Source organism: Daphnia pulex, chromosome 1 (genome assembly GCF_021134715.1).
Source record: "Daphnia pulex isolate KAP4 chromosome 1, ASM2113471v1".
Taxonomy (NCBI): Eukaryota; Metazoa; Arthropoda; class Branchiopoda; order Diplostraca; family Daphniidae; genus Daphnia; species Daphnia pulex.
The window spans coordinates 236,134-260,883 of NC_060017.1; the positions used below are offsets into that span (position 1 = coordinate 236,134).

Sequence of the window (24,750 nt, forward strand, 5' to 3'; positions counted from 1 at the left end):
GGCAGAGCCATCAAGACCGACGCCCTTATTCGTCGGCCCATGATTGACTTTCATTTTTTTTCTGCCGCGACGCAGTGTTGTGCATTATTATATACGGCGCGTGCCTAGAATCATCCGGTTGCTGATAGACTCGCTACTCCGGATGTATACTCGCTCGGTGTTGGCCTACTTTATTATGGCGGCGAACGGGGTCGTGTTGGGAACGGTGGGACCTGTATGCGTGTGTGTGTGTCGAAGAGACCCGAGGGGGGAAAAATACGGAAGGAAAAGTGAGAGGCTTCTATATAATAATGTTGTGCTACAAGGAGGTTCACTCAATAAATACTTGGGCTCTATAAGGTCAGCTGGAGCGACTTTGATAGACGACAGACTTGATTCGAAGGTGGCCCTAGGCGTGGTGGGTGAGACGCACCGGCCAGCAGCCGCACCCCTTTTTCAAGTGCTTATTGGACGAATGAAACATTTGATTCCATTACGTCCGTCTCATCTGACGGGCGAGCTATTACTGTTATTATCATTATTATCGCGAGGAAGTAGATGATGATGACGACGACTGCCATTACGACTATAGCAGCCCCACTTTTTGTTACTTCTTTTTATGGCACTCTCATTATTCCCGATGATGATGACCAGAGGCCCATTTCCTCTTCCCCGGGAAACGGACGGCTTTTTTTTGGTACTTAATCCGATCGGGATTACGGCAGTAGAAAACGAAGCCCTACACAGCAGTCCGCTCGTTGTGTATAGACTTTTCCCATTCATCTGATTGCTGAATATGGAATTGTAAATAATAAAAATGACTTTCCATCATATTTCCGAGTTGTCGACGTCATTCAAAATTGCTCTATGCCGCCCAATAAAGACAGGATGCAGAGAGTGGTAGCACCTACCTCGTCCAGGAAATGAATAACGCATTAGACTCTACACTTGGTTGATTGATTCCGACACGCAACCTTCTGCCAGAGTGCCAGTGGTGTCTGTGTGCGCTGCACCCACTCACTCTTTTCCCCTTTTGCCTTTTCGATCCATTTCATTCGTCATTCTTTCTCTTCACTCTGGTGTGTGTGTGTATATGTGTTATGTTAGACACAATGTAGCGCAAAGAAGACGATGACATGTATAACTGTGTGAAAAGAATGAGGAGGGGGTTAGGGCGAAAGAAAAGAGCACGGACGCCATTCCGTCGCGTTCCCACGCAACCCGTGCGTTTTGCGGAGCCATCCGTGCCGTTATTATCAGACAGGCGGACCACCCGTCATTCTTTATATTCCCGGCGTCGTATTAAAAGAGAAAAGACCCAACACTCCCGTCTCTCTGCCTATAGTAAAACTTTGCTCGTCTCTTTCGTTCTCTCTACCAACACGACCACCACATCATAATATACAACAATGCAAACGTGTCGCTATCGTATGCACGTACAAATAATGACGACACCTTCAGCCCCTGTTTTTCATTCTCTTTCAGCTGCCCCTCTAAAGAAATGAAGGAGGAGGATTCTAATACCTGCAATATATCGCGTGGGGTGAGCTGGGGGGTAGAAAAAGGAGGGGAATATATGTACAGCAGCCATTGTGTGTGTGTGTGTGTGTTATGTATCTACTATGCATATACATGTACTGTATACGTAGGTTTACACAGGGGGGTGTGCGCATGTTGTATAATGTAGGTAGGCTCTACTCCGACACGCCAGTCGTTCGTTTCCGTGTTGGCTCCTCATTGAGCCGACTGGCACATGTCCTGTATGGGCCTTTTCATCAGTCATGCCTTGGCCATCAATAACTTTGTCTTATTATTTCCACACTCGCTCTCTTCCACGTGACGTGTAATTCGACAATAAACGGAGCCGGACAGATGGACGAATACATTTCATATGAGAATCTATTTTTCTTCGGCGGATGAGGTGCAGACACGAGAACGTCCTCGTTTTGATCCCCCCAACAACTTTGAGAGACTTCCCGTCACATAAAAAATTTAGATTTTGTGTTCGATGAATGTATCTATATGATAACGATGGGGACGTCAGGATGTCTGTCGGTCGCACAATAAAGATACATACTTCAAGGAAGGCAACGGGAATCAAGTTAAAAATAAATGAGCCTTGAATTCTCGATGGCTGTGTTCCCACAGAACAGGAGAAGAAGCGTGCTGCTTTTATCTTGCGATTCAAGAGAACGAGCAGCTGCGAAAAGATGAAATCAGTCAATGTGTGGATCCACTATTGGATTATCGTGGACACAGCTTCTTGCGGCGTTAATTATCAAGTGTTCTCGGATGGATCTCGTTGGCTTTTTGCTTTTTTTTTCTCATCCGCGTCGCTCCTTTTCTGCTTTCTTTTGAATTTTCTTCCTTCGATCGTAATGCGACAGTATTTACGTGCATCAAGTACATTTGTTTCAACCCGTGGCGATGGTCGCCACAATAAATAAAATCCATACGTGGGCGACCCAATGTTTTGGAAAGGTTATCTTTGAATAATGGCCAACTTGTTCGTTTGTGTTGTTTATTGCCGAAAGACAATAAGAGAAATATATGTACGTGGCAAGGGCGGCGGGATCGAGGCGAGAGTGGATTTGAAAAGTTTGTCTTCTTCGTCTTTCCTTTTTGGCGGCTGGAAATTCTCGGATTCGGTTGTCTGCTTCGATCTGGCCCAAAATGAGATTTCCGCTTGGCCGGCTCGCCCTTTTGCCGCCGCCTGCCACCAACTTGGCCGCTTTACCAAAGGCGGTTTTGACAATAAAAGAAATCGGCGAATCCGTGAACATTGCGGTGCTGCTCGTCGCTTCTGTCTAGCGGAGAAACGAAGCCGACGCGGGCGAGAGAGAAACAGAGAGAATTATAAGAGAAAGAGAAAGTGTGTGTGTGTGTGTGTGTGTGTGTGCCGTGCGTGCCCGTCTCTCGTTTGTTCTTCTCTTCGGTCCTTTTGTGCGTTGCTGTTCCCCTATTCACGGCGGACATAGTGCGATCGATAATCATCGGAGTATAGACTCTGAGATAAGGGCGCCTAAGGAATGATATAGAGGCTACAGAATTATAGAAACAGTCGAGATTTTCCTGGTGAAATGCAAAAGATGGGAACCGTCGTCATCCACTGCTCCGTAGAGCCGTTCACATGAAACATAGATGAAGGCTTTCAACAAAACTCCACGCGTCTAACAGAAAGAGAAAGAGAACTACTGAAGAATAGGGACCTATTATTGTCTTATTTCAATTCTGCGTATACCTTTTGGTATAGCCGGCTAATGGGAGTCTACAAAATCTGAGCAGTTAAAGTGGGGTAATCAAGACTTGACGAGTAGTATGGAACAGGCCATTGTTTCTTCGAAACGAATGAAAAGAAGCAGGACTGTAAACTTACAAATGAAATGCCTCTTTGCCAAGTGGTATATTGAGATTAGCGCAAAGTTATAATGAGCTAAAGTCAATAAGAAGTTGTTTACATTTCGGATGAAAGGACCAAAGGGCGGGATTTCATTTTTCCCCTTTTTTTTTTGTTGAAACACGAGCACAAACGGATGCCTTTCAAGTTTACAGAATTTTTTTACAGACAACGGGCAATCGCTGACTAGTCGTCTTGCCTGGGGGCAGCGGTAGCGGTTGTGGGTACGTTTCTTAGCTCGTTTCAAGGCATTTTTGCGATTATTAGAAACTTTACAAATGCTAGACTTGAGTCGCGAGTCGCGAGGTTCAATTCCTTATTTGCAGCTCAGCAAAGAAAAGCAAATGAAAAACAACTCTTTACTCGGGTTCAACCAACTTTACTCCCTCCTCCTCCTGTGCCCTTAAATAGCAACAGAAAAGAGGATTTTAACGGAAAGGTGGTTTATTTCTGGTCCTCTCTGTCAAACCAGCAAAAATTAACTCTTTGTGTTGAATAAATAGCGACTTGCTGGGAGAGAAATGGGGCTGACGTCAATTGGAGACCCGGCGCTGAATTGTAACTGCAGCGAAGAAGCCATTAGTTTTTACTCTCGTTGAACTAAAATGGATTTGGCACTAGAAAATAAGGTTTACAGTGCAAGTTCATACGGGGGCTGCGCTATTCAATCCTCTCGCATCAGCCAACCAGCCATTCTTGCGCCCATGTGGGCGAAGACAATTAACGTCGAGCCTCGTCTTCTCCCTTTTTTTTCTTCTTCCCCTGCTTCTCCTTGTTTCCCATATCGTTAACTTTATACACTCTATAGTATATATATGTCTGCACATTTCATCTTGTCGGCCATCATTATCGCTACAAGAGAATTCTCTCTTGTGATGGCCAACCGTCAGGTCTGTTGGTCGTGCGAACTACTACAAAGTCAATGACTTAAACTACTAGACAGTAACTCAATGACGACGGCCTGCTCTTCAGTAGACGTTCCGTTGCTAAAAGGATCCCAATTAAGCCCTGAGTGAGTCACCCAAGACATTTGTCCCGTCTTTGTACGTCTGAATTTTCTTTTTTTCTTTTCTTTTTTCAAGTTTCGTTTACGTGTGTCTTGCGCCCACTCGTTTCTCTCTACCCCCGACTGGATGTGATGGATGGAGCGTCTCTTTTCTTTTCTTTTTTTTTTTGACAAAAAATAAAATAAGAAAATAACCACACTTCCGTCTTTTTCGTCCCTTTTTGGGGGGGAGGGATTCGCTTGGCTTCCTCGCTCTTTCGCTCAGCGATGGTTGAAACGACCGGATGATCTTTTAGTCGTCCATTGAATGTCATGTAACTTCGTTATCACTGATTCGATCGATCGATTTAGCCATGGACGAGGCAATCTGTGCGCATGAATGAGCGCTCGAGAGAGAGAGAGAGAGAGAGAGAAGAGGGGCCGTTTTTCATCAATTTTCTTCTTAAACGATGTGCCCAATAGCAACTGATTTCGGGTGCGGGTGGCACATCGTGATGGTTCCCGTGTGCGAATCGAAATATGGGGATGGAGCGGAACACAATAGAACTCTGGAAAGTTAACCCGCCGCCCTTCTCCCGTTCACGGCTCAACGGTCACGCATCTGCAGGAGAGATTTCGACGGGAAGGACGGAAGCAGCGAGTTTATTCTATATTTATATAAACCCCGTTGTTGTTTCGCCGACTATCGCGTAGCACATACAGAAGAGAGACGAGAGAGAGAGAGAGAGCGAAAGCTGTCACGGTGAAAATGATGGTGGCACTAACAGAATCTCTCCCTTGGATCCATATAAAGTTGGATTTCATCCTCACTCGCCGTGAAATTGCCACCAGGGCGGGGAGTAGGGCAGTTGACGACGGACGTCCGCTTACTTTTGTGTTTCCCTTTTTAATTGGACGCTATCGGCTGCAATGAGATCAGTTAACAATAGCGGCGGGCATTGCACTGTATAAGGTACCGTACGTCAATACTACGGTGGCAGATACTTCAACTTCCAATTGCATCCGTCATTCCGCGCCCAGCCAAACTCTTAATCCGCTTCCGCGCGTTGAGAACCAGAGACGTAATCTACAAGACGACATACTATAACCCAGGTGTCGTGTGTCGCTTTCATTTAACCTTCAATTAAACGGCCGGCATGATGAAATGGTGACATGCCACACCGCAGGCTCTAAGACAGGCTGCGACCTATAAATTACCTACCCACAATCCAAAGGGACTTGCAGTCTTCCCCCTCACAGTTCATTCCGTGTACACTTTTGTGTGTCATGTTTTTGATAATTGATGAATTAGCTCATCCAAATATTCTAGTCCCCCATGACTCCCCACCCCCCTCCTGCGCCTCTCGTCGTCGCACAGCCGTGAATTGAGTTTGTCGAGTGCACTCGGCAAGTTTTCCGTGACTGGCTCGCGCCGTCAAGATCGTCAAAAATTTCATTTTCTTCTCCCTGTTCTTTTGTTCTTTCTCCGACTTTAGAATTCTTTTTTTTTCTTTTTTTTTTTTTAAGCGCTCCCTTGGCCCACAGCTCATTTTTGTAATTTATTCATTAGTCATATTTCCTTCTTTTGTCCCGGCTGAGAAAAATTTAATAAAGAAAAATTCAGATGAGAAAACAGAATTTCCGGTATATACAGTAGTGGTCTATATACTATACAGGGGCAATAACTGGTTTGTTTGGTGAGCACTTCCATGGGGTCATGCTGGATGATTTCGAATGATACCCTACTTTCCTGTGTCGCCTTTTGTTGTTGTAGGGTCTTCACTTGGAGGATTTAGAGGGAGGAAACAATCGGGAAAATACTATTACATGGACCTTTTGTCCAATCAAGACTGCAGCATTTCAAAGTTAGCCAATTGTTCTTCTTTGTTTTTTGGCTCGTCTATTTCTTGTTGTCTGCCATTTATATCAGTTTCGTGACAATTCTCTCTTTGACGCGTACTTTTCCCCTCTCATCATCATCTTTTCTTATTTCCAATTTTCCTCCCAGTTGCTCAAGAGGACTCTCTCCTCCGATCCCGCCCCTTATAGACTGCTATACAAACACGAGCATCTCTTTTCTCCGTTTCTCTCGCTTGCCATTGATTCATTTCTCAATCCATCTCGACACGACGCGTTGTTTGTGCACGCCAGTCTTTTATGCTCTTACAGCCCCAGATATGGTCTGACAATAAGGGCCGGCGGCCCCCTCTCTAGCCCATGTACAGAGAGGGATAATGGGGATCGGATATATCTGGTCCCTCTGGCTCACTTTGGCTCCGACTTTGAAATTCATTGTTTAAATTCTCCCCCGTTTAGCTTATTCGATTGCTTTCAATGCAGCAGCTTGGACTTGGTCTCTGCGTAAAGTGGATTTTATTCCTATAGATCCGCCTGCCTTGCCCACCGCATGTCCGCCCGACGCTATACCCAATTCGATTGGACATTCTTTCAGGCCGCGTAATGCCCTCGAACATGTCTTAATAATACAATGCGTTCCTTTCGTCTTGATTTGCTCTCGTCTGGCCAACATCAAAAGGATTGGCTTCATCTGTCGCAGACGTTGATTGTCAATCACGACGCCGTCCTCTTTCGCATTGTAAATGGCACGTATACGCGTTCGAGCGTCCACGTCCCTATAGTTTCACAATGATGACACCGCTGCTGCTAGATTGGGATGTGTATCTATAGCGGACGGCCACGGATCCTACCCGGAATGCGACCGAAACAAGATTGAATTGTTGGCCGCCGCTGCCTCCATTTCTTCTCCCTATTCGATGATAAGGCGTTTGACTTGACAAGATGGCACTGCTGAAGCTTCTCCGTCTCTCCCCGCTTTTCTCGGTATTAATATGATCGCGATAAAATTGCAGAAGGAAACATGGCGTATCACGCGCCAGTAGGCCAGCTGTATTACATACTGGCATACTGCAAGGGCCTCTCTATAAGATGTAGGGAAAACAGGCTGACTGCCGTAATATCAATAGATGCAATCTGTTCTTCTCCCGCTCCGCCCGACTGCCCCTATTATATTAGTCTCTAACTCCTGCTGCCTGCCCATATTAGTCCCCATTGCGTTCAAGGGAATCGGGACGGACTGCGTAATGTGAAACCCCGAGGAAACGGCAAAGGAATGCTTCGTAAACCTTTTGGCCTTTCAACCGTTTGTAGTTTGGACAAGTCATGCAAAGTATTTCCTCTTTTTTATTATGTTGTTCCCCAAACATCCATGCGGACGCCAAAGTATACAGAGAGATCCCGTGTTTTGAAGAGGGATTGAAAAGAAAAAGCAGCCAATTTAGCCCCGAAAAATAAATAAGGGCACATAGGCATAAGCAAGGGCATAAGAGGGTTTCCGTTCGCAACTGAATCCATTCAACGTCAAAAAGAATTGCATTTTTTTTCCCTTGGCCTTTGGATTGTAATACAAGGCCCAAACATCTATACAACTTCCTCATCATGTTTTTTTCTTTTTTTCTTGGGGGGTCCCCCTTCAATTTGCTCATCAACTGCGGAATACATCAAGTGGAAATAATTTGGGCGTTTGGTCGATTCCGTCGTCAAGCGAAATCGGCGAAAAAGGAACCCATTTTTGTCTTAGACGGTTCGCCCAACAATTGCATTACAGGGACATTACAAACAAGTCGACAAATCTAAAGACAATGTGCGTGTTGGGGCGACGTCGGTTGGTATAATATTAGGTAGGAGGAAGGAAAACGGGTCAGTGCCTTTTGCTGTGTGTCACAGGAGGCCGGGCCAATAACAGTCGACGTCCACAACAAAACCGTCGAGTCTTAACGTAGGCCATAACAACCCAGAAAAGGGAAATAGGCACAGACGATGTTGCAGTATAGGGGGGGGGGGGGAGAAAAAAAGGAACGAGGGAGAACAACATTCGTTGTGGGTCTTTGTGAGTCACGACTCACGTTGTTCTTTTAGATCCTCCTCCCACATTTTTGCATCGGCCGTTTCTATTGAGAAGAAAAAATTCCCATCTTTCGTTTTGCTTCCTTCTTTCCCTTATTTATTCCGTCACATGTACATAATCCACTGTCGTTTGTCATTTTCTGCTGTTCCTCCGGCCTTCAACAGATATCAAATAATAACAATACGAAAAAAGAAGAAAGAAAAAAAGTCCCGTTTCATTCGCTGTGTGGAGGCAGTCTAATATTCCATCCATTTAGCATGGCAGAATGAATGTCTATCAACCTTATTATTATACAGTACATCCTTCCTTCCATTGCGTAGTGCGCAGCGAACAAAAGCTGGGGCCGGATTATAAGCTTCTGTGTGTGTGTGTGTGCTCATATTACACATTTTCCTCCTGCTTTTTAATGTCGTTGGAGGGAGCAGAATATAGTATAGAGATGGGACTAGAAAGAGAGACGACATCAAGATACAGTCAAGACCGGGAGGGACTCATCATCACGCTGGCTTGTCTTTGTATAGACTGCCGTGAATACGACCTATAGGCCGCCCCGTCGTATTGTATAAACCCCCCCGGTTCTCGGGAGGAACGTGCTCTGTCTTTCATCAAGTGTACACACACACACACTGTATACACACAGAGAGAGAGAGAGTAGTAATAGTGGCAGCATAGAGGAGTATATACACACTGGAAATGGCGTCGCCTTCCATCTTATTTGGCTCTTCTTCTTTCGGCTCGGTGTATTCCCTTTGGAAATGGGATCGTCGTCTCTTATCTCTCGAGTCGGGCGTTGACGCATGTACTCCGCGGGCGCCTTGGCCGGCTCTTGCGTGTGCAACAGCATTGGAGGGGGAGGCAAGACGGAGTATAGGACGATGGATCGCCACCACTTTGAGCGGAGCTGAATAAATGAGAAGACGCTGTGCGTGCAACATTCCTCATCTCTTTTCTCAAAAAGATTACAATGTCACCGGATAGATATACTGTAGTTCCCCTCGTCATCTTTTCTTTCTCTGCATTACATTTTACAGCGACATGGGAGACTCTTATTGTCTCATCTCATCCAATGTTCAATGACAATGGCCGATTTCATTTGCGGCACATCCAGAGAGGATATGATTAACTGTTGCCCTGTTGCTGCGTGCGCTTCCGGCAAGACGTTCTGTATTGGACGTTGACTGAAATTTGGCACGTACCTCATCACCCGACTCCTCGGGAATTCTTGAATGTTTGGCGTGCACGCCAATCCAAGTTCCATGATTCGGACCCGTTCGCAAAAATCCAATATCAAACGCATTTCATTTGAACTGTTTTCTTTTGTTTTTTTTGTTTTTTCTCCCAGTCAGACTAGCGGGAGTTTCTCATCGTGTCTTGATTTTGGCCCTATAACGGAAAGCCGATGCCAGTCTGAAAAAGCCTATCGTGTGTACAATACCTGTGCGCAATAACTTATTGCGTCCCGTCCCCATTTCTATTCTCACCCCATCAAAAAGGAAAGCAATTTCAAAAGAGACAATCAACTGTGTGCTATTGTCTGTGTTAATCTGATGGACTGGGCCGAAATGGAAGACCGTGACTTTTGTTCACGTTCTACTTGCCTGTAAACTTTCAGTCCCAAGGCTATTGAGTCCGATCCATTTGAAAATAATCGAGGGTATATAGCCGCCATCGTGAATCGCATGTTTCTGTTAATTTTAATTACACGTGCGTGAATCGTGTAGAGGCCTGGTTACAATAGGCGGGTTTTCATTTTTTGGGGCGCTTCTTTTTGACTGTGCCCGCATTTGCAACATTGTTGTTTTGCGGCCTTTGTGGCGGGTCTTTCAAACGGAAGAACGACGTGTCAGCTCCGCGCTTTTGAGAGTTGACGGCTCGGAAAAGATGAGTCGTAGACGGAAATAAATGGCGAAAGAAGACGAGGCATCTCATCAGCGGAGCGGAGCGTCCATCTTTCCCTTTTTCTTTGCGAGGAGCTGGGCAGCGGCAGCCAGCAATCAGCTGCTGCTGTGCTTCTAAAGATCCTTGCAGCCCGCCAACAACTCTGCTGCCTATATACAACGTCCTATATATTCTTCAGCCCGGTCTGCGTATATAATATAGACGTTGGCACTCTTGTTCACACTCTCACATCTACTCACGTAATACGGCATCCTAGTCTCAATTACGATGTCGCCAGTGACGACCAAAAGGAAAAGCTGAGGCCGACGACGACGCTCTGCGTTCATTACTTTCTTCTCTCTCATCTCGTTTTCAGACTAACTATCTAAACCTTTTTCTCGCTAGAATCATTTCTCTTCTTCTTCTTCTTCTTCTTTTTTCACTTACTCCGCGGTGACGGGCGTCTACGCGTGGAGACGGGAAATGTTGCCATGGGGTTTTGTTAACTTCTTCATTGTTGTCGCTTTAACGCAAATCAACCCGCCGCCAAAGTATTATAAAGATAATGTTGCCGTTGTAACACGACCAAACACATTCGACTCTTACGTCTTAAACAAATAAGGGAAATAATTTTTTTTTTCGTGAGAACTAATGTAAAGAATCGGCAGAGAGGTTTTTGTGATCCGGCTTCTTCTTTCAATCTCGACCCGTTCGCCCTTATCAATCCTCCCCCCCCTCTCACTCTCACGTGTAATGTTTTATTGAAGAGTTGGTTGGCCGTGACTCTTGTTTCCTTTTCTTGATTCTTTTATCCACTCTTTCTCAGCACACAGAGAAACCCACTGACTGACTGACTTTGTTCTCTTGTTTTTCTCCATTCCGTCTGGGTGTATCGATCCGTGCCAATGCAGGAGCAGAGCCACAAGTCCTACCGGCCGCTAACCGTGTTGACCTTTCGTCTCAACTATCTTCTACACCAGCTGGAGCCTTGGGGATATCACGCCACCAATGTCCTCCTTCACGCCGCCGTCTGCCTCCTCTACTTGCGGTAAGTGCCACCACACACCCATTCGCATACGTGCATACGATTATAGATGTATGCAAGCGAGACCAAGGCATTCAATTTCCCTTCGAATGGCGGCTTTTTTCGAATCGTGTTTTCTTTTTTTGACTTCCTGTCGCACTACCGCCGTTCGACTTGTCGAATTCCATTATTCATCGATGGAACTTACAAAGGTAAATACGCCCCCCACTCGAAAGAGACAAGTAGGTGGCGGGTCTGAGCTGGACAAGACAAGCCAATTCGATATCACCAAATCCGTCCTAGAATAGGCTAGTAGACATCTGTCTATTATTCTTTTCATGGGCCCCGTCGATTGGGGGGGCCATGCTTGACAAGCTGCTGCTGCTGCCCGTTTCGCCCATATCCCGCCCCATCCGACATCGGACAGCGTCAAAGTCGGCACGACAGCCGATTATACGAATGCTATACTATTCTACGTATATTCGCTCCCGTCCGGGTCCCATACTCTCGAGGCTCTTGTGCGCAGCACGGCAATAGTACAATATAGCCCCCGTGTATATCAACTACTCTGAGCTTGAATAACACGGACCAAAAATCCGGCGCCGAGTCGGTGCATTCACGTCGATCAATCGCCCATCGATCGACGACTCTGCTGGTCTCGTCCGCCACGGACATTTTTCGCTCTCTCTCTCTCCTTCTCTATTATGTTGTGTGTTTGCCATGACAACCGGGTAGTTTACGGTCGAGAATATATTTATTTAACTGCCTTTGCTCAGTTAATAGGACTTTATAGCCAGGAGAACCGCCGTATAGACACATTCAAGGAAAATCGTAATAGTATAGCCCAATAGAATATAGGGGGGAGGGACGTCGAGAGAAACTATCAATTCGAGTTGAGAATACCGCCGTGTATTTTTATATTTATGACTACCGGGGTCGTCAGTTGACTGACAGGATCGACTCGTCGCTAACTCGACCTCCGTGCTTTCGCTTCATTGTACAAGAATAATGAGCTTTTCTTGTGTTGTCTATCCAGTAGCCTCTTTTTTTCCTTTCTTTTTTCTTTTCTTATTGTTTAAGACTTTTTTCGCCTATGCCCGTTACGTATTGTTGTGATGTACCGCTGCCAAGTCGCCCCGAATGAGATTCCGTCCGTTCGCAGCTTAGAAGACAATAAGTCTGTCGATGTTTTTTGATTACCTTTTTGAATTCTTCACCGAGTCCTTGTCAATGCTCCCCGCGGAATACACGACGCAAACTGTCTAACGAAAACGATCGAGGGGAAAGATCGAATGCGATGGAAAGATACATCTACTATGTAATGTAACGTAAGAAAAAGGCCGCAGTCCCTGTAGATCTATCCCTGCTCTCCCTCTCCATATATCGTCGATTGGCTACGAGCTGTCGGATAGAAGTGGTCGAAATGGCCGACCGAAAACGGCAGCTAGGGGGCCATTCCTTTCTAACCGCCTCGGATCCATGTCACATTCAAGATAAGATACCGTACGAATTCTATTGTTCTATAGAGACGACGGCCGACTACCGAATAGCCGTACGTATATACTTTATCCACCACGGGAATGTTTGACGGGATTCTTTTTCTCTTTCTCTCTGCCTTTTTTGTTGTTTTTGTTGTTGTTATGACGTTCACTCGATTTCTCCTTTTTTGTGTGTGTGTGCTTGCGGGTGGATCCGGTCCGGAGCTGGACGTTGTTGTTTAGGAGGAAGTCGGGAAGAAGAAGAAGAAGAAGGAGGAGGTGTTTGGCCCAGTGAGCAGGAAAGGCAGTGGCTGCTGTGTATGGAAGCTGTGAGCACTAGCGATGTAATTTGCGGGCAACATCTGGAACAGTGGGGAAGGAATGATCCATTGGGGACGGACGCCGTTCTCTTCTTCTTCTTCTTCTTCTTCTTCTTCTTTATCCCGTCTGCAAGAATATTACAGCGGGCTGACCAATCTTTTAATATAACGAAATCCTCCAAGTTCTAGACGATGCTTCCATGTCGAGCGAGTCCCAGTCCCTCCTAGCCATTCCCGTCATTTCTTTTATTTCCGTTGTACGGAACGACGCCAGGGGGTTACGTTCCGGGCCACTTCTCTCCAGCTCTCCAGGCTCAACCGAGTTTGCCTTTGCTTGCACCGCGCTCAGCCAGATTTCTGTTTTCCATTCTCCTTCCGTTCTTTTCTTGTTCAGCATTCCCCCTTTTTTTTCTTTTAAAAATCAGAAGGGTGTCTGTCTATGTGAAAAGAAAAGGGGAATTATGTTTCGTTCGTTAGAGAGAGAGAGAGAGAATGAGAAGGACGGTCTAACACTATGAAATCAAACAAAGTACTCCTTGATTTCTAGGCAGTTTCTTGCATTTTTGAACGTTAGTCTCTAATCTCTTTTTTTAGCTTGTACCGACTGTCAAGTACGGCCTGCCTGGAACTGATTATTCCGACGTCATTTGATCAAAAGCCGTTTCTCTTTTTTTGTTTACCATTCTTCCTTGTATCGTCGCCATAAATATGGACGTTGTTATTCTAACGACGACGACGACACCATCGTTGACGCTTATTTCCTCTCGTCCTTATCTCGGACTCGGTTTTTTCTTCTTTTTTTGGTCATTTGACACTGGATCTCTCGTCGTAGGCAGCAGAAGAAGCCATGTACATAACCCACCACCACTCAAGATGGATGGCTACGTGCAAAAAAGTGGAGAAAAAAAAAACAAAAAAACAAAAAAACAAAAACAAAAAAAAAAATGCAAGAAGAACGGCCGTAGATACAAAGAGACACAAAGAAATGAGAGATGGGGGGTCCGTCCAGAGAGAGAGAGAGAGAGGAAAAAAGAATATACCAAACGCATCAAAAGAAAGAGAAAGAAAAACACAGAGAGCAGTGGAAAAAGAAATGTATTGATCGTTTTCTTGTATACTCTCCATATCCGGCTGCTTCTGACGGCCACGCGCGTGCTGCCGCCTTGCACAACCATCGTAGCACGGAAGGGCGTGCCCGACACTCGGCCACATTGTTGTTCCGTCCCCCTCCCTCCCGTCTTGTGTACTCTTTATACCCCTACGTCGATGTTATGTATGCGTATGTATCTAAACAGTGGGTACTAGCTGTGCCCCCAGTTCTAACTTTTAACCAAATGGACCCTCGTTCATCAAACGGCATTGTCATCGCTGTTGCGTCACACGCCCGTAATCGTCAAATTAAAAAGTCAACATTCTACTATTATTACCATATTCTCCTCTTTCATTCAATACGTTTCAAGCCGTTCCGAGATCGAGGCCCGTCCGTCTTGTCCCGGGCTGTCTCCTGAAAAGTTTGTGATTCAATTTCTTGCGGTCCCTTCATTGTGACTGCAATGGACTGCGTGACACGGACAACCGGAAGTCCGGTTGCTATAAAAGATTCACCGGATCTGTGGACATCGAGACGGCCTTTCCATGACGAGTTATTCCCAGCGATTGAATGAACTCGGAAAAGGGAATAATGGAATCGCTCCGAACGGAGTTGTTAAAGTTTCCCCCTGAAAATAAAAAAAGAGAGAAGGAAAATGCATTTACGTGGAATTTGAGAGAATAGATTATTAGGGGCAGTCTGAGAGAGAACTGGTCGACGCTGCTGACACAATAAATCCTTTGAAGTCTTCTTCTTCTATATGGGTCTCTTTTTTTTCCTTTTAAAACAATTTCTGCGGGGAGTTTCGGCCATCTGGCAAACAGTGATTTACATTGGAAGGCACTTGGCCATTCACCTCAATCGCGGCGGGTAAAAAGAAAGAATGAAAAAGAGAACAAGGGGATTTCGGATAGGCGTGTGTGTACGCAACGACGACACGACCGAGCAGAGAGAAACGTTTGCAAGTGTGGGGGGGGGCATACCGCTAACACGATCTCGTGCAACAGTGAGCCGCACACACTAGCAGCTACTATATATATATACTGGCGTCTCTTGATTCGCTCACAGAATGAAGATTGGGGGAAAGGGCCAGTGCCAGTGTAGACGAATAATGAATTCTATTGATTTCTCTCCTCTCTCTCTCGTTCTAGCTAGCTCTGCTAGCTGCTCTAATTTCCCATCTTTTTCTCTCTCCTCCGTCTCTCTCTCTCTTTCTCTCTGTCTAACCTATTACCATGATTGAACCGACATGGCTGCAGAAGCTGCTGCTGTACCAATTATTGATTTATTCGTGGGCTGTCGGTCCTCTCCTCTCCAACAGGCTTGATAGACTTTGTCGCCTGGAAACCTGCAAGACTCACGCTCGATGCTTATCTTCACCTAGGCTATACCTAGCAGCTAGCACACCTAGTAACATATGGGCTCCAGTTAGTAGCTACATAATCCCCTTCTTTGTCAAAGTTAGGTTTCTCTTCATCCAGCCCGCTCTACTTTGCCCGTATTTTTTAATTAAGATTTCACGTTTACCAGCTTTTTCTTTAGTAGTCTATGATTTGCTTCCCTCCCTCCCCCTTCCTTTTTATCGCGGCTGGCCAGTATCTCTCGATGACTCAATTCTTTCCGCTTTTCCGTTGCGATTGTCAGCTGCAGATGGAGGAAATATTACATGTGTGGACTAGGGAATAAAGCGCCTTGGATGGCGACCATCCTCACACCGCCTGACAATCTAAAACTATTTTCTCACGATGTGTTTACGGTCTCGCCGTTCCTCTATTCGCACACATACTCACGAGCTGCGTGTTGTAGACTCGACCAAAACGTCAATAATATCATTCCACCACTTTCAAGACGAAAAATAAATTCTTCTAATTTCAGCGCACCTTTTTTGTTTTGTTCAAAATGTCTGAAAAAATAGAGGCGAGAAAACAAGCGATGGGGAACGCCTTCAGATCGTCTAGGGCCGTGTAATCCCGTGCAGCGCTAGAGGCAAATAAAAGTTAAGGCCCGGCCTTTGCTGTGCTCGTCTTTGATGCTGCTCCTGTGTGTAACAAGAACAAGAATGATGTGTGTGGCAAAGAGAAGCAGTCACAAGACGAACCGAGTTGATTGTCAATTAAGAGAGGAGCCAAGTAGTGGGTGGGGCTGAAAAACGCACCACGTCTCTTGATGGCGTCATATGTTCACGCACATGTTGGCCTGTTTGCGCTTGGCCTGTCCGGCCGTTCCACAGGGCCTAAACGACTCACTCTATCCTCCTCTTCTGTACGGCTGTATTGCTATATATATGCGTAGGCAGAGTTTCTAATGCCCGCCGGTGTCCCTTTGCGGAGTCTGTCTATCTGGCGCTCGCCCAGCGGAAATCCATTAGTCCGACGCCGCCTCGAATCGATGCGTTCCACTCGGACCAATGAAAAGTAACAGTCGGGGCCCCAACGGCCACCGACGGCGACGTTATTTTCTACCCGCTGAATCTATGCATGTACATTAAACATTATACACTCGGATATTAGTTCGAATATTACAAATCAGATTTCATTTCTTTTAGCGCTCAGAGGCCAACTGACGAGTCCTTGTACGTACGTAGATGATAACTCGACACGTTAGAAAGTCAAACGCTCTGGTGAATTTTGAATATGTGGTCTGTCACTTTTTAAGGGACACAACGAGATCGGATTAGAGCCAATCCATTATTCAAAAGTGGTAGTGACGAGAGGAGGAGAGTGACGGGCGTCGAGTGACACGCTAGTCGACCTGCTGTATACTATGCTGCGGACATGGTTACACCGGACGTCGTTGATGTAGAGATAATTACGAAAACTCCCACCGTTACTATAGAGTGTTCATTTTCGAGTAGAGGACGCTGCGCAAAGTATATAGTAGCTGATGGGGTCCTTGCCAACGGGAGAGCGGCGATGGCCTGCCGGTCGATTGAATTTCAGTCGCCAGCATCTAAACGACTTTCCTCCATTCATCCATCTTCATAGCACTATATAGTACACACATACATACAGGATCGCGTTGGTCCTCGGCCCGTTATTCTCCACCGATTACATCGTCCAAACGCTGCGAGCAACTGCGTAGCATCGCTCTCGGTGCAGCACGAGTGGGTTTTCTCATAGAGACGGCGTGAACTCTTGGGCGCAGAGTGTCGCTCTCTCTCTCTTTCTCTTTCTCGCCACTCTCATAGCCTACAGTGAGCTGCTGGTCGCCGTACCTCGGCGTGAGTCACTTGGAACCCCACTCGCAGCAAAGTCCATTTCCCTTGGCAATTATTTCAACGACACCCTCGTCGCCAATCTGGCCCTTCTCTCTCTCTCAGCCTTTCTCCATAGCCGCCGGTGATGGAATGAGAACCCACTTAAACGAATTCTGCGCCTTCCCACAGTTGCGACTCGCCGCTCTGCCCCGGTATCTCTTTCCGACCCTTTCTTCGTCCAAGTTATATTCCATCCCGAGCTCTGGATACTGGCGCCCGTCTCCATAGCGGGCTATAGTGACAACCAAATATATCCAATGTCCTCCACGGAGCGTTAGTCCGGGCTGCCAAGTCACTTAAACCCACACAAACACACACAGGACGTGCTATCTAAAAGATGAAACAAGTTATGTGATGGCCAGAGGTCGGGTCGGGTCCCTGATGGGCCACAACCCAAATAGCAACCCGATCGTCGTTGACCCGGCAATGGTCCCCCCTCCCTCCTCCATGTCTTCCCAATTAACCAGCAAGGCGGTTGCTGGGCCGCCACCCAGCGATGACTTTACAACCCTTGCGACGGGAAATGATTGGCAAACTCTTTCCAGTCTTTTGACGACGACGCCATGGCAACGCCTTTTTGGTAAATTGAGATAAAGAACCTGTTGAAAAGTTTCTTGACTCTTTTTTAAAAAACTTCCCGTCTTCTTTCCCATCAAATACGTAAAGGTCACTCTCTGTTTCTCTCTGCTTTTGAAATTTCACGTCTAAAAATGGCCCTTGCGTCTGGAGCATCGACGTAACAACTTTTTGATTCGTTAATTTGATGAAAAATTCTGCCATGTAAAGGGTGAATGAAATCAAAGTTTTCTCGTTCAAGAACTTATTAATTTCACTATACCATTCGAGTCACTTTATATGTAATTATACTGAATTGTGTGGCTTGAGCTGATGGTTTTGACGGTGCAGATTCGTTTTTCTCGATCCTTGCGGATGTCAGAATAGAAGGGGAGCCATCTGTCCGAGACAACCGATCTCGTTCCTCATCATCTTTTCTTTTCCACCTGTCTCATCTCTCTCTCTCTCTCTCTCTCGACTCTTTAGAACCATCGCCCGGGTCGGTTCGCTTCATCCGCCCCCGAACGATCCCGGATCTCGGAGCTATTCGATTTCTTTTGTTCGCCGGATTGGATTTCATGTCTAATTTAAAAAAAAAAACCGACGGTGGTAGAAAAACGCACTTGTTGGACGGATCAAAGACTTGACGAGAAAACTAGGCAAAGATGAATTCACCTCCGAGTTTTTGAGAAATGGCCGCCGACTAATTCAATTGATTCAACTTTTTTTGGTTCTCGTCACTTGCGACTGAGTGTAAACAAGTTGTCGGTGAAGATGGTGCCGCTGTCGATGACAAGTCGTCCTCATAACTCCATTATATTCACGTCAGTGGCGTTTAGTGAGGACTTGCTAATGACTTTCCGTTTTCTCCCTCCGTTTCCGCTTCTCTCCCTTTCTCCTGTTCTACTTGATGAGAAAAGTTGCCCAGCTCCGACTTGTTGACGCATCTCATAACTTCCTTCCATTGCCGACTGCGCTGTGCTGCACAAGTGCATTGCCGAGATGTGCGCATAACGGCAGCCAGCCAACAGTCACCCAACTTAACGCTGTCGCGTTCTTTTTCGCCCGTTCATTTTCCAGCTCCATGTTGTTGGTTGGCCGCCCCCTCCGTAAAATTTCATTCCCGTTGCTCGTACGCCATCATGTCGTCCTCTCTCTTTAGTTGTTGTGCGACCTTTCTTATCATTCCCCCCCCCCTCCCTCCCTCGCGAGTGCAGCAGTACTAGTAGGTATACACTGTGCACTTTTTTCTTGTGTCACGGAGCCCTGCTCTATCATTTATGCACTGAAATGCACCTAGGACTTTAGACTCTTTTGGCCATTCTTGCCTGTCGTCGACTTTCAGAGTCTTTTTCCCATCCATGCATATATAGACGTACACGCTGAAAGATTCAGTCGTTTTTTTTTTCTTTTCTTTCTGAGAATGCAATAATGCATTTATAATAAAACTGGCAAATCCGCTTTACCCGCTCTATCCTCTGCTGTCGGAGAAGGAAAAGGAGAAAAAAATAAGAAGAAGAAGATAGAAAGGCAGAAAAGTCGACGAATAGAAGAGATGGACTCGCTGGAACTATGGGGCACCAGGGGAAAAGTGAGCTGCTGGATGAGATGGAAAAGCATCAATATCAAACTTGCCCGTACCACTAGAGGGGAAAAATAAAAAAAAAGGCTCTTCTACTAGAGTGTGTAGTATTCATTTTTTTTTTCTTCTTTTTCTTCCTTTTTTTCTTACCATATGCGACATGTCGCATTTATATGGCGATATAAGCCGTACGGAACAGAGAAAAAGTCTAAGACGGCGTCGCGTCCTCGTATATTTTCATCATCTCGCAAACTTTGCTTACGTATTGCGTCTAAATCTGATAGCCAAAGTCCTTGCCAACGACACAACTATGTGTGCACTATGTGTCGCTATCCACGTCGAAGATGTCGATCTATTCCAATGAAATTCAGGGCTCGGCTAAGATTGCCGAGAAACATGTTGAGGAATCGGAGACAACACCAATATAGCGCCATCGCCTTTATACACTGTACACACACACACACAAAGAGCGAGAGAGAGAGAGAGAGTGAGCATACTGTTAGAGTCTGTATATATATATCTGTGTGTGTTTGATCATGGATTCCACTGATGGTGCGCCGTCCGGTCCGAGTCCTTCCCCCCAACTCTATACGTATTAGGCCTTTTTTTTATGGTTGCCATGGCTTGGCAATGGCGGAAGGTTGCTGTATAGTATATTCATGAATTCTTGTCACGTGCTTACGATATATGTACACACGGACAGACACACAAATCATAGTGGACAACCTACTGTTTCTCCGTAGTATATAGTGAGCAGTACACACACACAGAGAGAGAGAGAGTTTTCTAAAGGAAAAAGCCTGGCAACGAGCAACTCGCTACTCTGCGAGCGGCCGAGTTGATTGTTCTTGCGTCCGTTCTCGTGAAATATGTATCAAGACGGTCCACCACTCAATGTACCGCCCTTGATACCGCCCATTATGTCCCCCACATACAGAAAGGCAAAGCTGAAGAGAGAGAGAGAGACCGCCGTTATAGTAGCCGTAGCCCACATGACTGTTTCCTAAGTAGTAAATATTAGAGGACAACAGTCCAACCGACTGATTCACTCTAGACAATTGTTATAGCACCAGTACAGCCAGCAGGACTCTGTCCACAATCGATAGACGCCTTTGCTCAAGTGGAATCCCGACTTGATAGCAGGGCCGCCTACGTCTCCGCGCAATTCCAGCATCGAATCCGGCCGTCGAAAGAAAAGAAATGGCACTTTGGTACTATGTATAGTTATACTGTCGCTGCATACGTGAGAAGACATCACGTACTATTGCTTATGTAAGCCCACTTCCACAATTCATTTTGATTTTTTTTTATTGTCTTACATATCGATTGTTTCATTCGATGTCGTAAGAAAAAGTTAAACTTTTCTCCGGAATATCAAGTTTTGGGTCGTGTTCATAATTCAATATTTCTTCTTAAAATTAGTTGCATAATAAAAGCTTTTTCCAGTATCACCGTGAGGAATAGTCAAGCGAATAGGGCAATTTTTTCCGGCCTATCACAACTATACAGCCGGTCGTCGTGAACGAAAGGCTCTCTTTCTCTTCCTCCCTCATCCACCCGAGACAGCGTGCTGGAGCTCACGCATGACTACAGTTAACTCTTGAACCCACTTGACCGCTCTTGGCCTCACTCACTTTTCTTTTTTTTCTCATTAGCGACTCGGATTGCCCTGAATGCTATACATTAGTGCCACGACGCTGGGCGTGGTCCGATGCTCGACGCTATTTCTTTGCACACAGCCCCTCCCCGTCATGACGGCCGGAACTAATTGCTTCGTTATCTTGTCATTGACATCTTTCCGTCGCTTCTTCTTCTTCTTTTTCCTACCCGTTTGTTACGGGAAAAGAACTATACAGAGAGCGACGTGCATCACAACTATTGAATAGCTTCATCTAGATTGGACAATGCTACTTGTTTGAGAGAGAATAACCAGGCGGCGGCCACTCGCAAAGTTCTTGCTCTTATTTACTACCTCGCGTTGATGAGGGCCGTCACGCCCGACACACGCAAAAGATGAGGGCCGTACATGACAAGAGAGGGAGCCCTAGCTATAGGCTGGCTGATGTTTATATATTAACAAGTTTTCCTTGTTGAACGAATCGATGCTTTTGCAGCAGTCCAGTTGGGAGTATGGCACATTAGACGTATAGGCCAGCCGGTCACGCTCATCTTAGGGAAACGCGATACTCAACTTGGGTTAGCGGGGCGTCCATTTCGACGGGATTATTCAGATCATCCAGATACGGCCATAATATGCCTTTGTTAGCAAAGTTATGACAACGATGATCATCAGCATATCTCTTGGTCAATAAATGGGGACCAGAACCGAAAAATATAGACAAAAACAAAATGCCAGTGTCGACGGACCGATTCCGTAATGTACTCGAGTTTGATCGATAGATTTATGCCATCGATGAAGAAACGAAATGATTCATTGCCATCATTTGGGGCAGGTTTCCGCTCCCTTTTTATCACAACGCATCTCAACACTTGTAATCCCGTTGAAGAGAGAGAGAGAGAGTCCTTAATCCATTGCGCATCGACAGCTTGGTGGCGGGTTGATTGAATCAACAAGATGCATCAGTCTGGCGGCAGCCGATAAAGTCACGGGGCTTTTCTCCCGCCGTCGTCTCACTCTCCACTTTCAATTGGCAATGCCACAGGCGCGTGCAGGCACTACGCCACGGATGGCCATCAAGGACGAGCGTGAGGAGTCCAATGCAGCCAATTGTCGAATTGATTCCGCTCCGCCCAATTTCGATTTCGCTCTTTTCTAGTAGTTCCGTCAAAAGATTCGTTAACTCTTTTTTCTCGGCCCAATAAAAAAGCTCTCCCTCATTTTTCTTTTCGTTCTTTCAATAGAGGAAATCAGAGAGAACAAAATCTTAAAAGATAAACCCCGACAAAGAAAGCGGAAGAAGGCCGTGGCTCTTTTTTCCAAGTCCCCTCCCCCCCCCCTCCTCCCAGCAGCGGCACGCATCAAGAACCATTTGATGTCGTATAGATTGCATTGCACGAAGCGCTAGTTCAATCGATATCACCAATTCTTTTGGTGTCGACAGCTGTCGGCTCCAGAATCCATAATTCAACTTATTATTCGATATATATTTTTTTCCAGTCTTTTTTTATCCGGAGGATAGAAGATGGATTTTTCCATCTTTATTCGGTTCCGATTGAGTGCCTTATCAATTTGTCACTTTCGACCGCTTTAAGCCTGTTATGATTGACTTCACAGGGTACGGATAACTTGGCGTCGGGCACATAATTATGTAAAATCGAAATGCATGATGAGCAGAGAGAACCCTCGCGTCTTTTTCGCCTAAAATATAGCTTTGGACTCTTCCAACTTTGATGTCTCTATATCTTCAGCCTTCAGATGGGAGAGGTACATAGCCGAGCATACGGAATGAATCCCATTTGGTGGGCGGGTTACAACATTTTCGCCAACTGGGATGAGTTTTATTCGTCTGCTTTATATCCGCATCTTGATGAGCTGTAACCTCCCCCATACGTGACGTGTTTCATCTGAATTTGATAACTGCAGTAGAATAAGGCCCATGTTCATGGCGAATGGGCATCTCTCGCAGTGAAGAAAAAGAAACGACAATTCCTTCCGTTCCATTTTCAATTTCGTGGCGCGCGCGCGCCCCCCTCTTTCATATTTTTCATCTAATTCATCCGCGTGCCGGATGACGGAACGACTCGCATTTGAAAATCGCCCAACTGTGGCGTTCCCTTTTCGGCTGCCGTTACAAACTCCTCCGTTGAACGTTATCTCTGTGATGTGTTGAATGGGAAAAAGCGTCTGGTTGGGAGACTACTCCGCCCTCCGCCCGTCTGCGATGCGCGTGCTCGGCCGAGCATCTCGGTCCATCATTCCCTTTTCTAAGAGCGCCGCTACTGCTATACCCGCTTTCTTTTATAGTGTACAGCATATCGTGTACATGTATATAGGCTGGATGGCACCCTATTTGAAACTCGTCGTCTTTAGATTTCATTTCTTTATTTTGTTTTTCAATCTCCTCCGACTGCTCCTCGCTTCTTTTCTTCTCGGTTCACATCCAGACTTGCTCTCCAATGTGCATGTTTATGCTGTAGGCCTATTTATTTGATGATAACGGGCTCCCATCCTGCGTCATTCCTTTTCATTCGCTTCGTTCTTCTTGACTATTCCGTTTTTATTCGGATTTGTTTTTTTATATTTATTGCATTCTTATTCTTTCGCCTCCGTCGTCATGACGACCCGACTCTACGGTATAAACTGTACTCTCCGTGTCTCGCCCGGTCTTCTTATAGGGTTCTCCTCGTTTTCGCTCCAGCAAACAACAAAAGACGTCAGCAAACTTCTTTTTTTTTCCTCCACCAACCAAATCTCAACCCTCTCTCTTGTCTCTTTTTTTTCTGTTATTTATTTTATTTTTTCCCTCCTTTTTTTTTTAAATTTGAAAAGACATTCCACTTACTGGTTTTTCCTTGGATCCTGTTCGTTGGTTCAAAGCCTTTCTATCTTTCTCAAAACTTTGTTGTGCGATATGTACATTTTTCTCTTTTTTTTCCGGCTGCTGAATGTCGTTATTTATACACGTCTACTGAATGACGTCGACAATTTCGGATAGGAGGGATAGAGAGGGATAAAAAGAAATGCAGTCTATATGCGCTCTAGATTTGGTTCTTTTATTTTATTCCGGAGCGAAACGGTTAGCATCCATCCAAAAGGAAACTTGGACACTCCCGAGGAATACAATCACGGTACGAAGCCAAAAAAAAAAAATAAATAAAAATAAGAGACAAAACAAAACGACTATGGAATTGCCATCGATGATTCAATTACTGAGCGGCAATAGCAGAAGAAGCAGCAGCTGCTGGACTTGGCGTCGTGCCGTCGCTCGTCGGTCCAGTCGATCCACCAATTCTCATCGTCGTTTTTTATTCTTTTTTTGTATTTGTGCAATTGTTTTCTGATGGGCTCCTCCTGGACTGCCCCCCTGCACTCTCCGCCCCCACCCGATTTTGATGACCTAAGTTCTCGACGACGTCCTCCATTATGCGGAAATGATCAATGTAAACACGTAGTTGAGATAACCTCCGGTATTGCCGCAAGGCTCAAGTCGTTTGTGGCCGATGGAGGATGCAATTCGAATTCATGGTGCCATATAGAAGAGATCCGCTCGGTTTACGCAACGCCACTCTAATTCGACGTTATGTCTCTTGGTGGCTCCGAGGATGACGTCACTACGGTACCGTCCAACGTCGCCACATCCCATCCATCTTGCCATAGAAA

The 24,750-nt window shown here is 45.8% G+C and overlaps 1 protein-coding gene across 2 annotated transcripts in view; it reads left to right on the forward strand.

Moving 5' to 3' along the window:
- Positions 1 to 24,750, forward strand: part of LOC124189222 (protein O-mannosyl-transferase Tmtc3-like) — a 53,040-nt gene that overhangs the window by 14,688 nt on the left and 13,602 nt on the right. For both annotated transcript variants that reach the window (XM_046582025.1, XM_046582026.1), the window contains exon 4: positions 11,076 to 11,212. In XM_046582025.1, the coding sequence (XP_046437981.1) occupies positions 11,076 to 11,212 (137 nt within the window). The remainder of the gene's footprint in view (positions 1 to 11,075; positions 11,213 to 24,750) is intronic.